This window comes from Protopterus annectens, chromosome 16.part0, assembly GCF_019279795.1.
Source record: "Protopterus annectens isolate FY-2018-M chromosome 16.part0, PAN1.0, whole genome shotgun sequence".
Classification (NCBI taxonomy): domain Eukaryota; kingdom Metazoa; phylum Chordata; order Ceratodontiformes; family Protopteridae; genus Protopterus; species Protopterus annectens.
Window position 1 is genome coordinate 47,517,236 of NC_056750.1, and position 20,384 is coordinate 47,537,619.

At 42.8% G+C, this 20,384-nt stretch overlaps 1 protein-coding gene across 1 annotated transcript in view; it reads right to left on the bottom strand.

The window, feature by feature from the left end:
- Positions 1–5,117: 5,117 nt before the first annotated feature.
- Positions 5,118–20,384, bottom strand: part of LOC122790767 (protein mono-ADP-ribosyltransferase PARP14-like) — a 1,159,206-nt gene continuing 1,143,939 nt past the window's right edge. The window contains exon 17 of the mRNA XM_044058380.1: positions 5,118–5,716. Coding sequence (XP_043914315.1) covers positions 5,430–5,716 — 287 coding nt within the window. The 3' untranslated portion in view covers positions 5,118–5,429. The remainder of the gene's footprint in view (positions 5,717–20,384) is intronic.

The following is a 20,384-nucleotide window of genomic DNA, read 5'->3' on the forward strand; positions in this document are numbered from 1 at the left end:
ACGGGCGTCGTCTTACGAAGACAGGCCTGGCTCCGTCTTTGCAACTTTGCGGAACCCTTTAAGGCGTCTTTCATAAACGCCCCTTATGACGGTTCAACGCTCTTTGGCAAGACCATCTGTGACACGCTTCTCCAGAGCGAGAAAGACGGGAAGACATTGTCTGCTGTTGGGATCCGCTTCTCGGCTCCCCAGAGGTCCTATTCCAGGAACCCAAAGGGACAGAAGAAGATGTGGTTCTGGAAGACTCAACAACCCCATTTTGCTCCGGAGACCTCGTCTTTCAGAGGCAGAGGAGGACAAGGTGGACGCCGGCCCAGAGGCAGAGGGGGCCCGAAGAACTTTGGGTCGAGAGAACCTTTCTCGGACCGACCCGCACAGCAGCCCTGAGGGGTTGTCCGACTGCCCTTTTCTGGTGGCAGTCGGGGGGCACTTCTCGGAACACCTAGCCAAATGGGAGTCCCATCACCACAGATCGCTGGGTGCTCCGAATTGTATCCAGAGGATATTCAATCCCCTTCTTAACCTCCCCTCCTCGATCACGAGGAATCCCCGATGTCCCACCCGTCAGAGGAATGCAGCAGCTATAGAAATTCAAAAGCTGCTAAGAAAAAGAGTAATCCAGCCCATCCCCCCAGGCAGTCCAGATTAGGGTTTTACTCCAGGTTCTTTTTGGTGCCAAAAAAGACGGGGTACCTAAGACCCATACTTGACCTATCAACACTGAACCTGTCAGTACCCAAAGAGAAATTCTGGATGGTCACTATTCAATCTATCCTCCCACTGTTACAGGAGAAAGACTGGATGTGCTCAATAGACCTCCAAGACACGTACTACCACATTCTTATAGACAGACGATCCAGAAGGTTTCTCTGCTTTCGGCTAGGAACTAGTCACTACCAGTTCAGGGTCCTACCCTTTGGTCTCACCACAGCCCCCAGGGTGTTTACCAAGGTCATGGCAGTAGTAGCGGCCCACCTGAGACTTCAGGGCATACAGGTCTTCCCGTAACTCGGCGACTGGCTCCTTATCGCCCCCACCAGGCATCAACTTTGCTCAAACAGAGATTACCTGTTACAACTAGCTCAACAACTAGGGATCTCGATCAACCTCAGGAAATCATCCCTGCAACCCACTCAAATTTTGGATTTCATAGGGGCCAGGATAGACACAACACAATCCAGAATTTTCTTGACCACGGACAGGCTACGCAATCTTTACCTCCAAATCTTGGACCTCTTACAGTCCCCCGCACCACCGGCCGTATTGGTCCTGAGGGCCCTGGGATCCATGGCGGCTGCCATTACTCTATCTCTGTTCGCCCATCTGAAGATGAGAATCCTTCAGTGGACTCTTCAAGTGCAATGGTCTATTCTTTTTCAACCCCTATCTACCCCTATTCCTCTCAGCAGGGTGTGCTAGGAGTTGCTCCTCTGGTGGCTTCATTTCACAGACTTTCGGGAAGGACGCCCTTTCGTCCTACCTCCCCCACAAGTCATGGTGACCACAGATGCATCTCTCCTCAGGTGGGGGGGGCATTACAGGGGCAGATCTGTCCAAGGCACGTGGACTTCCACAGAGACCTCACTGCATATCAATGTACTGGAGATGAGGGTGGTGCTTTTGGCGTTGCAGGCTCTCCATTACCATCTTCCTCTGGGTACAACTGCAATTCAATCAGACAACATGTCTGCAGTCTGGTACATAAACAAACAGGGGGGAACCAGATCCGATCCTCTTTGCTGGGAGGCCATGAGAGTGAGGGAATGGGCGATCTCCACCAACCGCTTTCTCATAGCAACGCACATTCCGGGTCGGTCAAACATCTTGGCAGACAGGTTGAGTTGAACGATTCTCTCACCTTACGAGTGGTCTCTGAACCCAACAGTAACGAATCAGATATTCCTCACCTGGGGTCAACCTTGCTGCGATCTCTTCGCTTCGCCTTCAAACGCAAAGTGCAGCGAGTTCTTCGCTCTGATTCCCCCACCAGGGGAAGCCCCCAGAGACGCTCTAGATCATGCTTGGCCATCCAGTCTTCTCTATGCTTATCTCCCTGTTCCTTGCCAACAAAATTCCTACAGAAAGCTCGTCGGTTGGGGAGCAGAGTTATCCTCATAGCCCCATTCTGGCCTCGCCAGACCTGGTACCCTTACTTACGGTCTCATCTAGTACATCCTTCCTGGATTCTAGATCCCAGTCCGGATCTGATTTCCCATCCACTAGGGCTCAAGACCCCCGACCTGGATCATCTCAAGCTCTCAGCCTGGTTGATCCAGTTCCCCTAATGGCTAGGACTCCCGGATTATCCTCCTCTGTTAAGGCCATCCTGTTGGCCACACACAAACCATCCACCAGAAAGATCTACAAGAGTAAATGGAAGTGTTTTTCCCTCTGGGCAGAGATGATGAATCTAGATCCTTTCATGGCCCCCGTCCCAGCAGTTCTAGACTTTCTTTCACATACCTTTCAGCAGGGAGCTAGTGTGTCCACTATTAAAGTCCAGCTGGCAGCTATCTCCCATTATCACATAGGTAACAATTCAGGGCCTCTGGCTTCGTCCAAGATCTGTAAATCATTCATGAAAGGAGCCTTCTTGTTACGACCCCCGATCAGAGATACAGTACCTCCATGAGATCTTACCATAGTTCTTCAAGCTTTAACTGGGCCCCCATTTGAACCGGCGGCCACAGTGGAATTAAAGTATGTATCTTGGAAGACAATCTTCTTGATTGCCATTACTTCCGCCAGGAGAATTTCTGAACTTCACGCTCTGTGCTGTAAACCTCCTTACATCATTTTACATAAAGACAGGGTCTCCCTCAGGACCAATCCCTCCTTCCTGCCCAGAGTATCCTCAGAGGCCAATAAACCAGTCTATCAATCCACCGGTCTTCTTTCCAAATTTTCAGAATAAAGGAGAGTACAGACTCCATTGTTTGGATGTTCACAGACAACTACTTTTCTACCTGAACAGAACTGCAGATATCAGAAAATCTGATCAACTTTTTGTGTCCTTTGCAAAATCACATTTGGGAAAGCCAGTCACTAAAGTTACATTAGTGAGGTGGATCTCCCAATGTATTCTCCTTGCCTACAAAAGTTCCGGTTGTCCTGAGCCCCTAAAAGTGCAAGCCCACTCTACACGATCTATGGCTACCTCTGCTGCCTTTTAGTCAAGGGTCTCTTTAGATGACATTTGTGCAGCAGCAACTTGGGCTTCTTCACTTACCTTCATTTCACACTATAAATTGGATCTCATATCCAGAGGACGTGCTTCTTTTGGCTCTGTAGTGCTCCGGAATATCCTTCCATAAGGGCCTCCCAAGTTACGGGTAGCTGGGGACTCTGTCCCAGAGGTTGTAGACCAAATGAAGTTAAGTACTTCAGATAAAGAAGTTATGTACTCACCATAACATTCCATCTGAGTAGGTAACTTCATTTCTCTGCAACCGACCCTCCCTCCTTCCCCCGGACCTATGGTTTGCTAGTTACGAGCCTGTATATATCTTGCTCAGTCATCACTCTTGCAAAGTGATAAGGGTTACTAGGTTATAGAAACTGTCTATTGCCTTCTCTGGCAAACTCGATCTGAGGGTTAGAAGGAGGTAGCAGGGTATTGTGGGTAAGGGGGAGGAGCTTGGTGCTCGGATCTGTAAGCTTGGAAAGCTTCCGGCTCGGATCCGAATCGGATCCAATACCCACAGGTTTCAGACAAATGAAGTTACCTACTCAGGTGGAACGTTATTGTGAATACATAACTTCTTTTTATATAACTTCCATTTAACTTTTAAACATTTCCAGTGCAAGTAATCTAGCATCTACAGGTTGGCGCCCAATAGTTATATAACTTCCATTTAACTTTTAAACATTTCCAGTACTAGGAATCTAGCATCTACAGGTTAGCACCCAATAGTTATATAACTTCCATTTAACTTTTAAACATTTCCAGTGCAAGTAATCTAGCATCTACTGGTACCCACAATAGTTATATAACTTCCATTTAACTTTTAAACATTTCCAGTGTCAGGAATCTAGCTTCTACATGTACCCCCAATAGTTATATAACTTCCATTTAACTTTTAAACATTTCCAGTGCAAGGAATCTAGCATCTACAGGTTGGGGCCCAAAACTGTGATCTGATGAAGTTGGGGAGATTGCTCTCTACCGAAAGCGCTTATCTTCAATAAACAATATCGTGTTTTTTTACTGGAGTTGCAGAATTTGTGTTCCAGGTTTCCAGCTCTAGTCTGCTCGCTATTGCCACCTTTACTTTTTTCACTAGTTCAGTTTATTTTGGTGTTTGGTAGGTACATGGCTGTACTTAAGGAGGTTCAAAGAGGTACAATGCCTGTCAAAGATCTCACAGCAGTCTAATTGAGGAGGAGCAAAAAGCACATAGGAATATTCCAGTGGTTTCCACACAGTAAGGTTACACAACATCTGCTGGCTAGCAGTCGGCAGAATAACAAGGCATATAATGGTTCACTGCAGGTCAGCTGTCTTCTTCCTAGCTTTTTTTGGCTAATGTCAATGAGGATGGGAGAGAAACAGGATTATCAGATGATGCAAGACTAAGGAATATAATGTGCAGAGTGAGATTAAACTTTTAACAGTCTAGTCCACGTTCTTAAAAGAGCAAAATTACCATGCTCTGCCAGCATATTTTACACTACAACTTGGGGAATAAGTCACTTGTAACATACTACAAATCACCAAAACTGATCATTTCACTTCAGTTTTCACTTTTTTTACTGCATGCATGCCTCTAAATCTTCTAATGGTATCAGTTTTGGCCACTAATAATGCCAAAGTGTAAAATGGTCCTTCTCAGCATGTATAATGCAAGCAGCCAGCTTTCACGGTCTTCCTCGTCCTTCCACTCATAGCCAGCCTTAGGCATAGGCCAACTAGGTGGCTGACTAGGCCACCACTCTAGCAGGGGCACTTTTCCAGTAATCTGAATGGTGTAAGTAGACCAGGATGGTAGCACAGGGTTGTTTTGGTGGGCGCTATGGATACTTTTTGCCTAGGGCACAAGTTGACCAAATGCTAGTCCTGCTTCCACTGTATCACTTTCTAATAGTCCTGCTTATTTTTCTTCAATAACAAACAGAAATGAAACATGATGTGGCCATTTTTATTCTAGGAACAAGGTTTTCGGTTTTATATCATGACTATTTCTTTGCCACTTAAAGCATCCATTTCAAACATTTTGCACATGATTACACATTTTGCTCAGGTTCTCCTGCTATTGTACTGTATTTAAAACTTCTGCAGTGTTTTATTATGGAGGACAAGTAAGATGACACTATTGTGTTCACAATAATAAATCTACGTCATTATACTAGATACATATGTGAGAGTTAAAGGTATCATAGGACACAACAGGAAATACACTTGTTTTCATATTTATAGGATACTGCTCAATTCACTGAAAAGTTATGAGGTACTCTGGGTAAGCCTGGTCATCATGGAAAATAATATACATAACTGGCTGGTAAATTTTGTCCACCAGGCTGTCATAGCGGTCATTTGGATTCGATTCTGACCGTGCAGGTGGCATTTTCATTCCCTGCTTTCCTTCTGTATACCTTCCAGCCAGTACTCGGGCTAAGTACATATATCTCTGTCCACTGGTGTCAGACTTGGAGTATTTAGGCTGAGCTGAGTAGGATGCATTTGCAGCAAAATAAACCCCATTACCATAGCAGACACCTGTGGAGAAAGTACACAACATTTTTTTCATGTAAAAGTCAATAAATTAAAAGTAGACATTAATATGTTTTACAAAATGCCAAACATGCATTTCTGTTTTTTATAAAAATCTGCTATAGCTCTCTACATGTATATGAAATATGCAGTGAAACTGTTCTGCTTAAAAATGTATAGTAGCTTCAGAAGCCTAACAACATAATAAGCATCTCCAGGGTGTGTATTAAAACACTTCAACTCAATTCTCAAGAACAAAAACATAGATTCATAGATTTACAGATTCATAGATATTCTAAGGCCATTGAGTCTTATGATCATTTATGCCTTGCCAGTATCCTTCTTCAGGCTGCACCTCCTTTTTCCAGAAGGGCCATACCATTCAAACATGGAGTAAATTTGTGAAAACCCATCCACTTTTCTAGGTCACGTTTAAAGATAGTGAATTACACTGCTTATCATGGAGGATAAGTTTATTCCAGAGGTTTGGGAGGCAATGGGTCATAAACATGCCCCTCCATCATGTTTTATTTATCTGTTGGTCAAGAGATAGGTCCCTGGGTTCTAGTACTGGTGGGGCCATTGGACTTACAGAAATATAACAGTTCTGTGGCGAAGGAAGAGTAAGCAATACAGAGCTATCCCATTAAAAGGGTTCGTGGTCTGCACTCTTGTGGGAGGAGAGGCTGGACTCTGCCCTTCTGAGCTGGGAATTTCTGGTTAAAGGCTTATAGTGCCTGCATATTTGAACTGCTTCTTACTGAAATTGGTACACCTTGTTTGCTGTAGCATAGACTAGATCCAGGCCTGCTGAATCTAGCTTTGTTTGTATAACTTGAGCACTAATCCAGGCATTCTTTAAAGTATTAAATTGTATTTATTACTGCTTGGTAGTAACTTGATTAAAGTGTAGCTATCATTCTAAGTCTTTTGGATTAAGCACTTGGGCTTCAGACCAGTTGTTTTACATTAGGAAGGTTTGTGGCCTGCACTGTGGTGGCAGGACAGGTAGGTTACATCCTTCTAAGTTGGGAACTGCTGATTGAGGGCTCAGTGTCTGTTATTCTAAAAGTGTATTAATTCTGGTTTAAGCACTTGGGCTTCAGGCCAGTTGTTTTACATTAAGAAGGTTTGTGGTCTGCACTGTAGAGGCAGAACAGGTAGCTTACATCCTTCTAAGCTGGGAACTGCTGATTGAGGGCTCAGTGTCTGTTATTCTAAAAGTGTATTAATTCTGGTTTAAGCACTTGGGCTTCAGGCCAGTTAATTTACATTAGAAGGGTTTGTGGTCTGCACTCTTCTGGAGGGAGAGGCTGAACTCTGCCCTTCTGAGCTGGGAATTTCTGGTTAAAAGCTTATAGTGCCTGCATATTTGAACTGTTTCTTACTGAAATTGGTACACCTGGTTTGCTGTAGCATAGACTAGATCCAGGCCTGCTGAATCTAGCTTTGTTTGTATGCTTGTTTGTTTGCTTGTTATTTCCCTAAAATGCTAATTCCACCTAAAATGCAGCTTTTCAGTGCTTCCTTGGATCACTAGTGATATATGCATTGCTTACTGTACTTATTTCCTTGTTTCACTTGAAAGAAAGTTACTTTTTGTCATTTTTGCATTTAAGTTACCTGTAAAGGCAAACAAAAATCCAGAAAAAATGCTGAGGTTAGGCTCCAGTGTCCAAATCAAAGTAAAAAAGCAGTCTTCAGTCTTCAATAAAGGTAAAAAAGCAGACTTGAATCGAAGAATAAAAGTGTAAGAAGTCTTCTTTATTGTTATGTGTGACAATAAAGAAGACTTCTTACACTTTTATTCTTCGATTCAAGTCTGCTTTTTTACCTTTATTGAAGACTGAAGACTGCTTTTTTACTTTGATTTGGACACTGGAGCCTAACCTCAGCATTTTTTCTGGATTTTTGTTTGCCTTTACTGTGTTTGCAGAGGTATTCTGGTTGCTATTGGGCATTTTCTGCATAGTACAGTTTAAGTTACCTGTAACACATTGCATTTAAGTTACCTGGCACTTGCTCACTAAAGCAATTACATAAGTCAGCACTAAAAAATTAAAAGCACTACATCCTCACAAACTCCCCTTGAGTACCTTGCTCCCCATTGGCACTTTTTTCAATTATAAAGGAATTCCCAATACTATTCTAGTATGTCCAAAGGTCAGTTGTCAATCTCCTCTCCGGTCCAGCTGGTGAATCTGGGAATCTTGAGGCAATGTTACAACTGCCTCATGTACACAGACAACCCTCTCCTCCTCCCAACAAATTCAAACACATGTGAGAGATGCAACCATATAGCCATACTGGAGGCTAAGCTCTCTCAACTCAGTACTGGCAAAACCAGTCAGGAGGAGAAGGAAACCACACTCACTACAATTCCAGTCTCACATAGACCTACCATGACAGCAAACCAAACAAACACACAAAAACATACTCGGAGGCTCTAAATAAAAATCTGCCTAAGCAGCAGAGACCTCCAAAGCAGACACCCAAGCAACTGCTACCCCAAAACAAAACACGTGCAACACATAGCTCACAAAGCCAGTGTGCCGAACAGTCACAGACCTTAAGGCTAAACAACACACCTGATACACTTGTAATAGGTGACTCTATCGTCAGGCACACTGACGTCCCACTCACCAGGCTGAACAAGGAGAAGGTCACGGTGAGCTGCCTGTCAGGTGCTAGGATCCGCCACATAACACAAGCACTCAGGTCACTCCAAGGCAAGTACAAATATGACTCAGTCATTGTCCATGCTGGTGTGAATGACCTGAGATGTACCTCCCTGGGCTACATGAAAAGAGACATAGAGGAGCTCTCTGAGCATGTAGCCCAGGCCGGTATGACCCTGACCTTGAGTAGCATCTTACCCTCACCAAGAATGATGCCACAATATGAAGACAAAATTATCAATTTCAATTGGATTAAGTATTGGTGTCATTCAAAGGGGATCCAATGCCTGTCAGCCTGGGATGACATGCTCGAAAAGCCACAATGCTTCACTAGGGATGGCTTGCACCTGTCACCCCTGGGCTTTCAGATATTGGCAAAGGCTCTTGCTACCCCCATAGTGCCTTTTTTAGGCAAGGCTCAAAAGACAAACCCACCTCCATAGGTATCACAATGGATAAGGAACTAAGAGTAATGCTACTCAATGCCAGAAGTCTAAACCTCAAGATACACGCACTCAAAACTCTCTTTAGCATGGAGAACATTGATATCTGTGCAGTAACAGAAACCTGGTTCAAGGCTCCCGAGAGCACCCCAGCACTACCAGGTTATACCTCATACCATGCTTTTCGGCCCCAAAACATGGACCGAACCACAAAAGGAGGGGGAGTATCAATATTCGTCAAAGATACCCACACTTCCAGGTTGGTGGCACAGCACGAAGCATCAGAGACTATCCATGTGAAACTAACAGTGGATAAAACTGCCTTCCAGTTTATAGCCTGCTACAGACTACCCTGCCAAACCCAGGAACTGCACTCGGCCTTCCTGAGAACACTGAAAAATATGAAGGTCTCTCCAAACACCATTATATTGGGCGACTTCGACTACCCAAACATAGACTGGGAGCATTACTCTAGCTCCAACACCCTAGCCCAAAGGTTCCTAGAATTTATAAACTCAAATGCTATGGAACAACTTGTTACCACTCCCACAAGAGGGGAAAACATACTGGACCTGATCATCACCAACATGGGGACTCTATGCTCCAGACCAGAAGTGTATTCCTCACTGGTAAGATCAGACCATAAACTAATCTCACTGGATATTCACATCCCGACTCCACCCCCTGCCCTGAAAACCATAGTGAAAAACTTCTCTAAAGCAAATTTCACACTCCTCAAAACCGAGGTGGAATCCTTCAAAGCCCCCGGGCCTGTGGAAAATATGGCCCAGACCACAGAATCCTTTATAAATGCATCCTATGAACACCTTCAGGAATGCATGGATCATGCAATCCCAAATAAAACCAAGACCCAATCCTCCAAAGGCAGACATCCTGTCTGGTGGGCCCCAGCCATAAACAAACTATACAATAGAAGGAGGAAGCTACTACATGATAGAGCAAAATCCCAAAAAGGGAAGGCATCTCTGATCAGTATTAGCAAAAAGCTACGGGCACTCATAAAATCGTCTAAGGCCAGCTTCGAGAGAAAAATTGCACAGGACACTAAGGATAATCACAAGGCTTTCTTTAGTTATGTTAGGAACCTGGGTGGGAATTCTCAGATATGCTCAGAATTAGTCCAAAATGATAAAAAATACACCGAACCCACAGACATTGCCAACATCCTAGCTGACAGGTTCAGCGCAAACTTCTCCCCCCCTCCCCACCAAAAGGGCAAATATCTATCCCAGCAGAGTGCTGCCCCCCTGACATCTCAGATGCTCAGGTAAGAGCTGCCCTCTCCAAAGCAAAAAACACAGTACCAATGGGACCAGACGGTGTCCCGGGCTGCATCCTACATGAACTCCAAGAAGAGCTAAACCCAAACATAAAACTACTGTTCGATCTCAGCTTTATTACAGGATATGTACCCAAAGAGTGGCATACAGCAATAGTGGTCCCTCTCCACAAAGGTGGTGCCTCAACGGATCCTGGAAACTATCGCCCCATAAGCCTGAATAGCTTGGTCTGCAAAGCTATGGAAAGGATCATCATGGACCTCATAAATAAAGATATTGGGGACCTACAGACACTGGATCCTACCCAGTTAGGTTTTGTTAAGGGCAGATCCTGCCTCTTAAACCTGGTTGATTTCTTTGAAACAGTCACCAAGGCTATTCGATACAATACCCCACTTGGGCATTATAGATAAGCTCACCAGCTTAAATTGGGCATTATAGATAAGCTCACCAGCTTAAATATAAACCCCTATGTCACTAGATGGGTTGTAAACTGGCTCAAGGACCGAACCCACATGGTTAGAATTGCTGGAGCCATGTCAGACTCCAAACCAGTTACAAGTGGCGTCCCACAAGGCTCAGTCCTGGGACCTCTCTTGTTCAGTATATATTTCTCGGAGGTACAGGCCAACATGGAAGGACTGTGGCTGACCAAGTTTGCAGATGACTGCAAACTGGGCACCATAATCGACTCTCCAGCCGACACAAGCATCCTCCAAAAGGGCCACATAGAAACAGGCAACTGGTGCCAGAGCCATAGCCTCAAGCTAAATGCCAAAAAGTGTATAGTCATCCCCTTTGGCAAAAACAAAGTGCCCACAAATTACCACATAGGTGGTAAACCATTAAGTACAGAAGAAGTAATTAGGGACCTGGGGACCCAAGTTGATAGCAATCTCTCATTTGACAACCACGTGGCCAAAGTGGTTAGAAAAACATTTTATATAGCCCACCTAATCATGAAGGGATTCACATCTAGATCAGGGGAGGTCATCGTGCCTCTTTACTCATCTCTCATCAGGCCCATAATTGAGTACAATGCCCCTTTTGGGATGTACCTTACCAGACACCTGCAGCAACTGGAAAGACCCCAAAAGTACCACACCAAGAGGTTCAAAGGGCTCAAACAGATGCCATATGCTGCCCAGTTAAAGAAACTCCAGCTCTACTCAGTGGCATACCGTCTTCTCACAGGCAATCTGTGCCTGACGTATAAAGCCATGTCCAACCCGGAATTATTGGACATGCTGCACCTCAGAAAATCCAAATCCCATCGAGCTACATGCTCGAGAGACTTGAACCTCAGCACTGAAATAAATAGGACATGCTGGAGGGACAGATTCATAACCCAGAGGCTCCCTTCACTCTGGAATAAATACCCAGTCCAGGTTAGGCAGAGTCCCTCATTGACTCTCTTCAAGAGGAATCTTGATGAGTGGATGGGAGATCATAGGTTTACCCCAGGTATCACTTCTGTGTCACTGTTAGACAGAGGCACAGTATACTAACCTCGAAAAAGGGCATAGCAAAATTAATTTAAAATGGGTGGCGAAAGCCAAACACACTCTGGCTAAGCTTATAAATGCCCTAGGGCAGATAGCCTAGTATGAACCTATGAACCTAAAAGTCTATAACTAGAGCTTCCAGCCTCTTTTGATAACTCAGGGACTTTAGGCCTATAATTTCTTTGGTTAGGAACCATTAGGTTCTTTCTAATTGTTTGATACATTTAGTGAGATACATCTCAAAGTGGGCATTGCACTAAGTGGTCTGATCAATGCAGACTATGAAGAAGTAATTACCTATTTTTACCTTAAAGCTATTCCTTTGGCAATTAGCTGTGGATTTCCTGACAATTGCTGTCACATGATGATCAAAAGAGAGGAAATAATCAGCTTCACTTTCTAGGTCTCTGACAATATTTTCATTATGCAGTGATGTGTTGTCTATACAATATAAGGGGTGTGTCTACCGAAAGTGATGCTGCTATACTTTTTAGCATTTTATTTGGGTCTATTTTACACTGCTGGTTTACTAGGGAGAGCTCATTCTGGATAGTTTGTGTGTCAGAGGTTGACTTAACAACCCCCAGTTTGCAGTCATCTGCAAACTTTGACAGCTAGAGATCGTATTTCTTTTTTTGGAGATCTGAGAACTAAAGGACAAAAAGGAGGGTACTCAGCACCAAGCCCTGAGGGACACCACTAGCCACTTCTATACTTCCTGATGAGGCACCTGCAACCTGCAGTATGATGGTTCTGCCTTTCAGCCAGTTTGCTATTCGTCTTACCACATATGGGTCAATTTTTAAAGCACTTTGCTTCTTCATGATGGCAGCATGAGGAATGTTGTAAAAGGCCTTAACCAGGTCCAGATATGTCTACCTTCACCATAACCCTTTTTAAAAAGTTTACCAGATTCAATAGATAGGATGTAACGTTCACAAAGCCAAACAGTTGGGGGTGTAATAAAATAATGTTCTTAATGTCATAGATTATAAGGCCAGTTATAATACATTCCATGCCTTGCATGACTGATTTAGGCAACAATGTATATTGTCAGGTCCCAAGGAGGAAGAATGTTATGTCTTGGTTAACATTTTCAGTAGATGATCTTTAGAGATAATCTGGAGAATAAGGGAGTTAGTTAATTCAGAACTTTGCATAGAAGTCTCAAGGGTGAAGATTTTATTATTTTTATTTTTAGTTAACATTTGTTAACTGGGAAAATCCAACTTGGAACAAAGCCAATTTTCAGCGGACACCCAGGGAGAAATGCTCCAGATATATGTCTTTGTAAGATGGTGCTATATTAGTTTGTGAAGACATTGATAGTGTCTAGTGGATCTAAATAGCAGGTGTCATGAGTAAGTTTATAGAAATGCAATGCTTTAGAATATAGTTAAATCAGGGTTTATAATTATTTATAGTTTCAAATCTAGCCTAAGTTCAAAAGCTTCTTTTGTGGACCTGATAATGTTTTTCATTTGTTTGCAATGCTTTTTGCTATTTTCATTGGGAAGATGGATTTTGGATTTGCTAGACAACTTAAGGGATTATTTGTTCATTGTAGAGTTTTTTTATGGTAGTGGATGGCCAGGGTGTTTTTTTTTTACTTTGGAATGATACTTGGTTCCCTGGTTCCGGTAGGGACTGCTTGCATTATGCGCTTTTCTAAATGGGTGTAGAGTTCATTATCGAAACTTGACACCGTCAAGGTGAAGGGTTGATGCAATCAAAAGTAAATGTTGATATTTCATCACAGAGACTGTTGAGGTTGCCATATTTTTAGTTCTTAAATTCATGGGGGTTTGCTGTAGGCTAGGGGCTTTAGGAAATTCAAAGGAAAAGGTCACAAGTCACAAGTTTGTGGTCAGATACCAGATGAGAAGTGTAAGTATAATCAGGCTAAGAATGTTGTGTCCTCTTGTATGTTTGTTTACAAACTTCTCAAGGGGAATTTTTGTTTTCCAAGTTTAAGGATTTTTGGGCATATCCTATATTGGAGGTATACATGTCCCAGTTTATTGAAAGGTAATCAGTCACCTCAAATAATTGAGTTTTTCTTAATAGAGAGATCATTTTGAATACTGAGGAATCTGGTCATCGGAGGACAAAGGGTAACAAATTCTCTCTATCAAGATCTGTAGCTCAGTGAGCTCAGTTTGTGGGATCTGCCTGGGGTTAATATGGTCCTTGATAAATATGGAGACTCCACCACAGATGCTATGATGTCGGAAGACATGAATAGCACAAAATTCTTGTACAGCGGGAGTGTTCTCTTTATATTTAAATCAAGTCTCAGTGACTAACCAGACATGAATGCTTTCCAGGATCAGGTGGTTTATTGTTTAGACTTCTGGCAGTGAGCAGAGCCACCTCAATGTAAGGTAGTTGATATGTTATTTACAGTGGAATGTTGATCAGGTAGACTTGTCCTAAAAAAGGTACAAGGGGGACTGCAAGGGCTTTAGCCAGTATGCAGAAGGCTTGGAACGAGAGGTGCAGGCCATCCTTAATGAAGCAAGCTGGACTGTTAAGCATCTTGTCCCATGCTGACATATACTGGATCTCCATGGAGTGACACTAGCTATTTAACCAATTCTTGAAATCAATTATCTTTTTTTTATCTAGGTATAATTTGAGGTGATGTCAATACTCCATTCAGGACCAGTGTTTTGTCCGCATTTTGTCCCTCAGGGTTTTGCCTCATTTTGTTCACTCTGGCATGCACCACTACCATGTTGTAGTCCTATTTATAATGAGTTAGGGTCCTTTTGGTAATGTCAGAAATCCTGGAGCATGAAGCACAGCTCACTGTAAGCCTCTCTTGCCCAGCCTTCTGAGTGATGAGTCAGTGTATCTGACAGTAGAGTCACCTATCATTAAAACATTGTTCTTGTTGCTGTAGTAGATCAAGTGTTTTTTGCTCAGGTCGACTGTTTATTGTAGGTATGCATGAAATGGACAAGTGGTCTGATTTTTGCTGAGGTATAATATTCTTATTATTTGAGGTTTTGGGATATATGACTACAGTGCTTATGGCATAGTACCTCAGAGTGTCCAAAATGCATAAAACAGAAAGTTTCCTAGTGCATTACAGTCCTTAATGTCTCACTCATCGTAGAAAGAGTTGAATTACAGTAACCTGATTAGTCTATACTTTTGCAATAAGAGGAAGTTCCTTTCACAACATCTTGATAAATATTTTTGCCAATTTTGTAAACAAAATGTGGTAAATAAAATAAATATACAGTGGTATAAGATAACACATTTTATTTTCCTTTGCATTTTTTAAAAATGGTCATTATTTTCTAATTTCATTACAGTCTTTTCCAGCCACCAGAGAAATATTTATTGACCTGCTATATCCTGCACTGTGAAGAGTTGTGATTTTCTCTTTTACACGTATGCATTTTATTGGCAATAGTATCTCAGACTGATTTCTGAGAGCTCAAGAGGGGCTCATTTTTCACTTGTATCACTGTTAAAAAGTAACTCGACTTTTATTAAAAAATACAGCAGTGGCGTTTTTTCATCTTTTCAGGTTTAACATTTTATCAGTGTATTGGTTCAAGCATTCAGGCATAACCATACTGCAGGGCAGTTACCACCTGTCGTCATAGCTTAATGATGAAAGATAATGCAAAACAGCTAACTGATTGACTGATCAATAGAAGGAAAGCCTATCTAGCCTGCTTGGTGGCTGCATTTACCTGAGTGCATCTCCACACCTTCTTTCTGTACTTCCAAGAATCTCAGGAGTGCACACACATCTAACACCCACCCCTGCACTCAGAAAGTGCCGTAAAAGTGTTTCAGCGTCTGCAGACACTGAAATGAAATAAATCAGTATTTCAGTGTCTACAGACACTGAAATACATAGGGGAGCAAGAAAGCAACACAGGGGGTGTGACAGGTTCTGTCACGCACCCCTTGCATTGTAAAAGTACTGTACGGCCATAGCTCTCAACTGTACAGGTTTCCCCAGAATGCCCAGATTCCTGCCTCACATACCTCTCAACCTCCTAGAGCAAGAATGTTGTACAAAGCCATAAATACTGGGGGGGGGGGGCAAAGGCACAGAAATAGGCACACTTTTTAAATATTGCACTTACAAACCCGGAAAGCTAATAGAATAAAAGGTTAGCAGTAGCACAGACTTCCTGAAGGGTATGAAGACTGAAACCCAAATGTCTGCCTTAGTAAAAGTGCCATACAGCCACAGCCCTCAACTCACAGAATGCCCCAGATGCCTGCCTCACATACCTCTCAACCTCCGAGAGCAAGCACGCTGTATAAAACTATAAATAATGGGGGGAACAAAGGCACAGAAATAGGGACACATTTTAAATATTGCACTTACAAACCCAGAAAGCTGATAGAATAAAAGGTTTGCAGAAGCAAGGACTTCTTGAAGGGTATGAAGACTGAAACCCAAATGTCTGTCAGTATGTTCTGACTTACACCTCGAGTGATTTGCCAATGATTTGCTAGAAAACCAGTCACACTTCCTAAGTTTGTAAGAACAATAATTAAAATCTGTCTCTATGTGTCCTTTTACAATTTCTCTTACTGTGGCTGACAAGGAGTACAGATGCATGTAAATAAAGTGGGTTTATTCATTTTATTTTCCATTTTCAAGTATGTTTAAGCATAACTGAGTGGGTGTGTGCGTTATGGCCTTCTGCTCAGCATTGTTTAAACATCCCATAGGAGATAAATAAAAATATACAGCTAAAATTATCATGCCGAGATAACGTAGTGGTTGGAGTCCCAGCTTTGCATGCAGGCCTTCATGGTTCAAGTACCAAGATGGGCACTTTATTTTTACATGGAAAGCAGTGTTAAAATTATTATTTTAATTCTAAATTATGTAGTAATTGATATTTGTCAACAAGGGTAGTGTAGGTGGTCTAAAATGTAAGTGTGAGTGCATAGAACATGTGAAATCACCTATGTATACACAAGTGTCCCATACAGTATAGTCAAACCCCATGGTAATGTAAAGAAAGCACATAGAGGGATGTCATGTAAAGTAAATTATATACACTTACTAATATGTTAGTAATGATTAATTAAGTCATTATCCTGATATTTTTTTAAAATGAAAAGTAAGAAGTGCTCAGCTATGCTTAGTCGGTGTAAGCATCGCTGAAATGTGAATGATAAGCAACAGTCAGCTCAGCTAAATGGATTTGCGCACTGTTAAGCAATGCTCAGCAATTATCACTTTAAGCACTGTTCAACCCAGCTTAGTGGTTTTGCGCATTGCTAAGCTGTGCTCAGCATTTTAAAAATGGTCCAATGACAGCAAAGTGTGGGAATATGGCCTTATTTAAGCCATGCAGGTGAAAATACAGCCATAACCTGTTTAGTTTGATCTTTGCAGGAACATGTCTGGCATTGGAGAGGGAGCATGCTTTTGGGTGCAGCGCTGGGGCATACTGGAGTGCACGGTCATGGCTGGACTCCTTGTAGAACACCATGGTGACAGACTGCTGCAGGGTCAGTACCAGGGCTCTCAGTACAAAGCAGAGACCTGGGACCATCTAGCACACTACCTCACCAGTGCCACTGGAATCCCCTGAACTGGTGAGCAGGTATAGCATCATTATGCTGACCTAAAGTGTAGGAAGGTTGGGGAGCTCTTGGCTCAGTGGATCCAAGATGCTTGGGACTGGCATGCTCCAGCAGTTTGTAAGTATCCAAGATATAGCTGTACCAAATTCTAGCCTGAGTATGTGATAAACAGGTATGCATAATGTTTGTTTCTCACCCTACAGCTGCAGAAGAGAGGTCTATGAACACTGAGACCCATGCCAACAGACTGACAAGGATTTGCCGACAGGCTAGTGAGTACAGATCTACCTTTAAGTATATAGTGAAATAAATAAGAAGGAGTACATTGTTTACTGTGTTCTGTGTCTAATGATTAAAAAAAAAGTTTGCCAGACTAATAGTCATCTACAGCATATGCAGTAGTAGAGAACTGTGTCATATAACTATAATAAAAACCTAAACCACCAACTGTTGTGTTTATTCTGGTATGTTGTAGAAATAGAATGTGCACAGGTTCTGCACAGAAAATATGGCTTTGACAGAATGAATTAACAGAGGTTGTTCTGAGAATCACCTAGTATACAAAACAGTAGCTTGTGGAGCTGCAAATCAAGATATACACGAACTATGACATATGTTATGCACTAAGATCTGAACCCAGAATACTAATGTCAAATGTATCATAGTGTGTCCCCTGCTGCAGTGCCTTGTGTTAACCTTTGTTTTCCAGATCATATAATTTCAAAGGATTACTACACAGTGCAGTAACTACCTGTCATGTATGAATCTCAAGGGATTACAAGGTCAGACTGTCTAACCCACAGAGTATTAGGCAAAAAACAGTCAAACAAAAGACAGCAGTTCCCCAGTAGCCCAGTGTAATGAAAAACAGCCTTGCAGTTAATTTTAGCACACCCAAACATGGTTTGAATCCAGGAAGTGGTACTGAGCTATGCGCATATATACACTCAAGAAATCTGGAATATTTGTAGAAACAGTCAGATAGTGGTAACCAATATTTTTTCCACAGGTCTTACAGGTAAAGTAATGTTTGTAGTAGCTGTTTGAAGGGTATAACAATACACTGTGTACAAATGTCTCACTGTCTAACCCCATGCCTGCAAATGACAGCATGATAGGTACATACACCACACCCTCTTCCAGATACATGTCTCTCAAGTGTCATGCTGTCATGGCTAGCGGTCACTGCTGCCAATCACCTTGGACATAGATAGGAATCCAGGTGAACTATTCTAGTAGCAGATTCACACACATCATTGCAGGGTATCCCTTCTTTCTCAAGTATGTAACCCTGACATGTAAAAGCCCACTTCAGTAAAGTAGCTACAGTTCACCCAGTCTGCCGCATACCATTACAGGTTGACAAGTCTGACAGTTATGTATGTGCCACAGAAGCTGTGGGGCATAGGTAGATGTAAAGTTAGGGCAGGCCTGTAGAGTACTGAGCAGTACTGTTGTGAAAAATAGAAGCCGATACAGTTGTTAATGGACTTTTTACTCTATCTCCCCACCCATCATCTGCATCAATAATTATTATTCATATACTACAGGTATGTTGTTCTCAAAACCTATTGTTGGGACATGTGTTCCATTATTGCTCATATATTTCATTGGTTGCATATTAACATACCTTGTTCAAATACCATTATTGGTGGCCTGTTGCTGTCAGTGTAACTTGCATGCTGTTAAAATGCTTACTGTTGTTCCATTTATGCATGTGTTCTATTTGCTATCTAACTGTTTCAAATCTGTTGGTTTGGGTTAAGGGAACACCTATGTATGCTGTTATAACTAATTTTGCAATGTGTTGTTCATGACTTACCAAAATATCTGGGACAACCACAACACCATAGCACATTTGAGAAGACAGTTCCCGGTGGATCTGCCTGTCCCACCCCATCTGACCATGGCAATAGGCACTAGCATGTCTGGGACCCAACCTGGAACATCCTCCTCCACTGGTCCTGCACCACCTTCAGGTAGCACCACCTCAGGGGACAGGGCCCATTCCCCCCCAGGTGCAGGCGCAGAGAGGAGCCCGTCACCCACAGAATGTTCCAGGGTATGTTGCACAGTGTCATCTGCTCCGAGTTGAGTGGGCAGCTGCGCCAGATGGAGTGCCGCCTGATGCACCTCGAGGAGCAGGGTGCCCCTGTTGCCCAGCCCCTAGCACAGCCACTTTTGGGGCCTTGAAGGTGCAGTGGTGACCGCCCATGAGTGGAGACCTCAGTCCCAATATATCCATTTGGGGGCTCATGGGCCTCTGATTCCCAACCACCCTCCCAGTCCAAGGTGTTTACCCCACTCATGTGTCATGTACCATCTCCGTCTGCTGTCTTGTGTGCCTTGTCTTTCTGCAAATGCTACTTATCCTGCCAAACCTACCTCCCTAAACATACCTACAGCCCTTCCCCAACATCCCACTCTTACCTTAGGAAAAAAGGCATCTGTCCCACAAAAAAATCATTGCCCCATACATAGCTCTACATTTCGTCCCCATGTACAGTGAAATTAATCAATCTTCCCACAAATTATTCTACAAATGTCTGTCACTAACACCCCTCTCTGTGGGGTGTGAGCTTGTAAATTCCAAATTCTACACATTATTCACAGCTGTTGCTGCAGAAGAAATGTAAAGCTATGGTCCTTTTCTACACCCATCCTGTACAACCTTATCTGGTTTTCCTAATGTTTTACCCCCTGCTTGCCCCATTTCACCACTTTCCTATCACCTTTTTTTTTTCCTTTAATTAAAATTAGCATGGGTGTTAGTGGGAGTAAGCGGTGCTAAGTGAAGCTAAGACGGCTTAACCATCTGTTAGCATTGCTTAGCTCCATGCAAAACTGGGCAAACCCGCTTACAACTGCTTAAAAGTGCTTTAATCACTCTGCCTCCATCAGCCCTTGTTCTGCCCAGCAATAAAATAATCAGTGCTGACAAGTCTCAAACCCAGGATGCTGTGGACTACAATCACAGCAACATACCACTACACCATCTGAGTTGTGGGAATTTATAATGCTTTTACAAACATATCATGTATTCCGGTCATTTAACATGAATGAAAAAAGTCATCACTTCTAGTCTTGAACCCAGGACCCTGTGCACTGCAATTACAGCAATATACCTCTACATCATTTGAGCTGTAGGAATTTATAATGTTTTTACAAAC